General features: G+C 64.7%; 1 protein-coding gene across 1 annotated transcript; it reads right to left on the reverse strand.

Moving 5' to 3' along the window:
- Window positions 1-249: 249 nt before the first annotated feature.
- On the reverse strand, window positions 250-681 carry CRIP1 (cysteine-rich protein 1 (intestinal); the record flags this gene model as incomplete). Its single annotated transcript, XM_010153599.1, has 3 exons — window positions 250-290; window positions 415-472; window positions 592-681. Coding segments are annotated over 3 exons (189 nt in total), but the record flags the coding sequence as incomplete, so codon positions are not given.
- Between the last annotated feature and the right edge of the window lie 19 nt (window positions 682-700).

Below are 700 nucleotides of genomic sequence, written 5' to 3' on the forward strand. Positions count from 1 at the left end.
AGGCCACAAAGCAAAAGCCTTCGGCGTCTGCTGCCGGAGCTACGCGGGTGCTGACAGTCTCTTGGGGCTGATGGAGAGGAGGAGCTGGCACCCAGAAGGGTGCTCCCCAGGCACCAGCGGGAGGGCTGGGACTCACAGCCAGGCTGGAGAGGTGCCTGCCTTCCTGGCTTGCCTAAGGGGGACAACCCTGGCCAGCCCACGCAGCTGGAGGAAGGAGGGGAGATCCAAAGGGAGGCACCAACCTGAAGTCTACTTGAACGTGTGGCTCTCAGCTCCTCCCCGGCCGAACCCTGGAAGAGAGCCAGAGCGGGGTCAGCGGGACAGCGAGCGCACGGAGGGATGCGCCTCACCGAGAGGTGGGAGCCCCCAGCCCCCCTCCCCTCCCTCCCACAACCCCAGCCACAGCGACCCTACCTTTGGGCCCGAACAAGGCGGCGTAGCAGGGGTGGTTGCAGTATGGCTTGCCATCGTGCTGCAGGGAGAGAGAAGGAGCATCAGCCCCCACTGCCCCTGGCAACCCGTCAGCCCATCCCACCCCTTCTGCAGCCCGTAGCTGCGGGGAACAGGGACCTCCTGGGCAGCAAACCTCACCTCTGAATGGCCTCCAGACGTCAGGGTCTTGTTACACTTCTCGCATCTCAAGCAGGGACGGTGCCAGTCCTTCCCCAGAGAAGTCACCTTCTAGGCTGCCCACGAACAG

This window comes from Eurypyga helias, unplaced genomic scaffold (assembly GCF_000690775.1).
Source record: "Eurypyga helias isolate BGI_N326 unplaced genomic scaffold, ASM69077v1 scaffold21480, whole genome shotgun sequence".
Taxonomy (NCBI): domain Eukaryota; kingdom Metazoa; phylum Chordata; class Aves; order Eurypygiformes; family Eurypygidae; genus Eurypyga; species Eurypyga helias.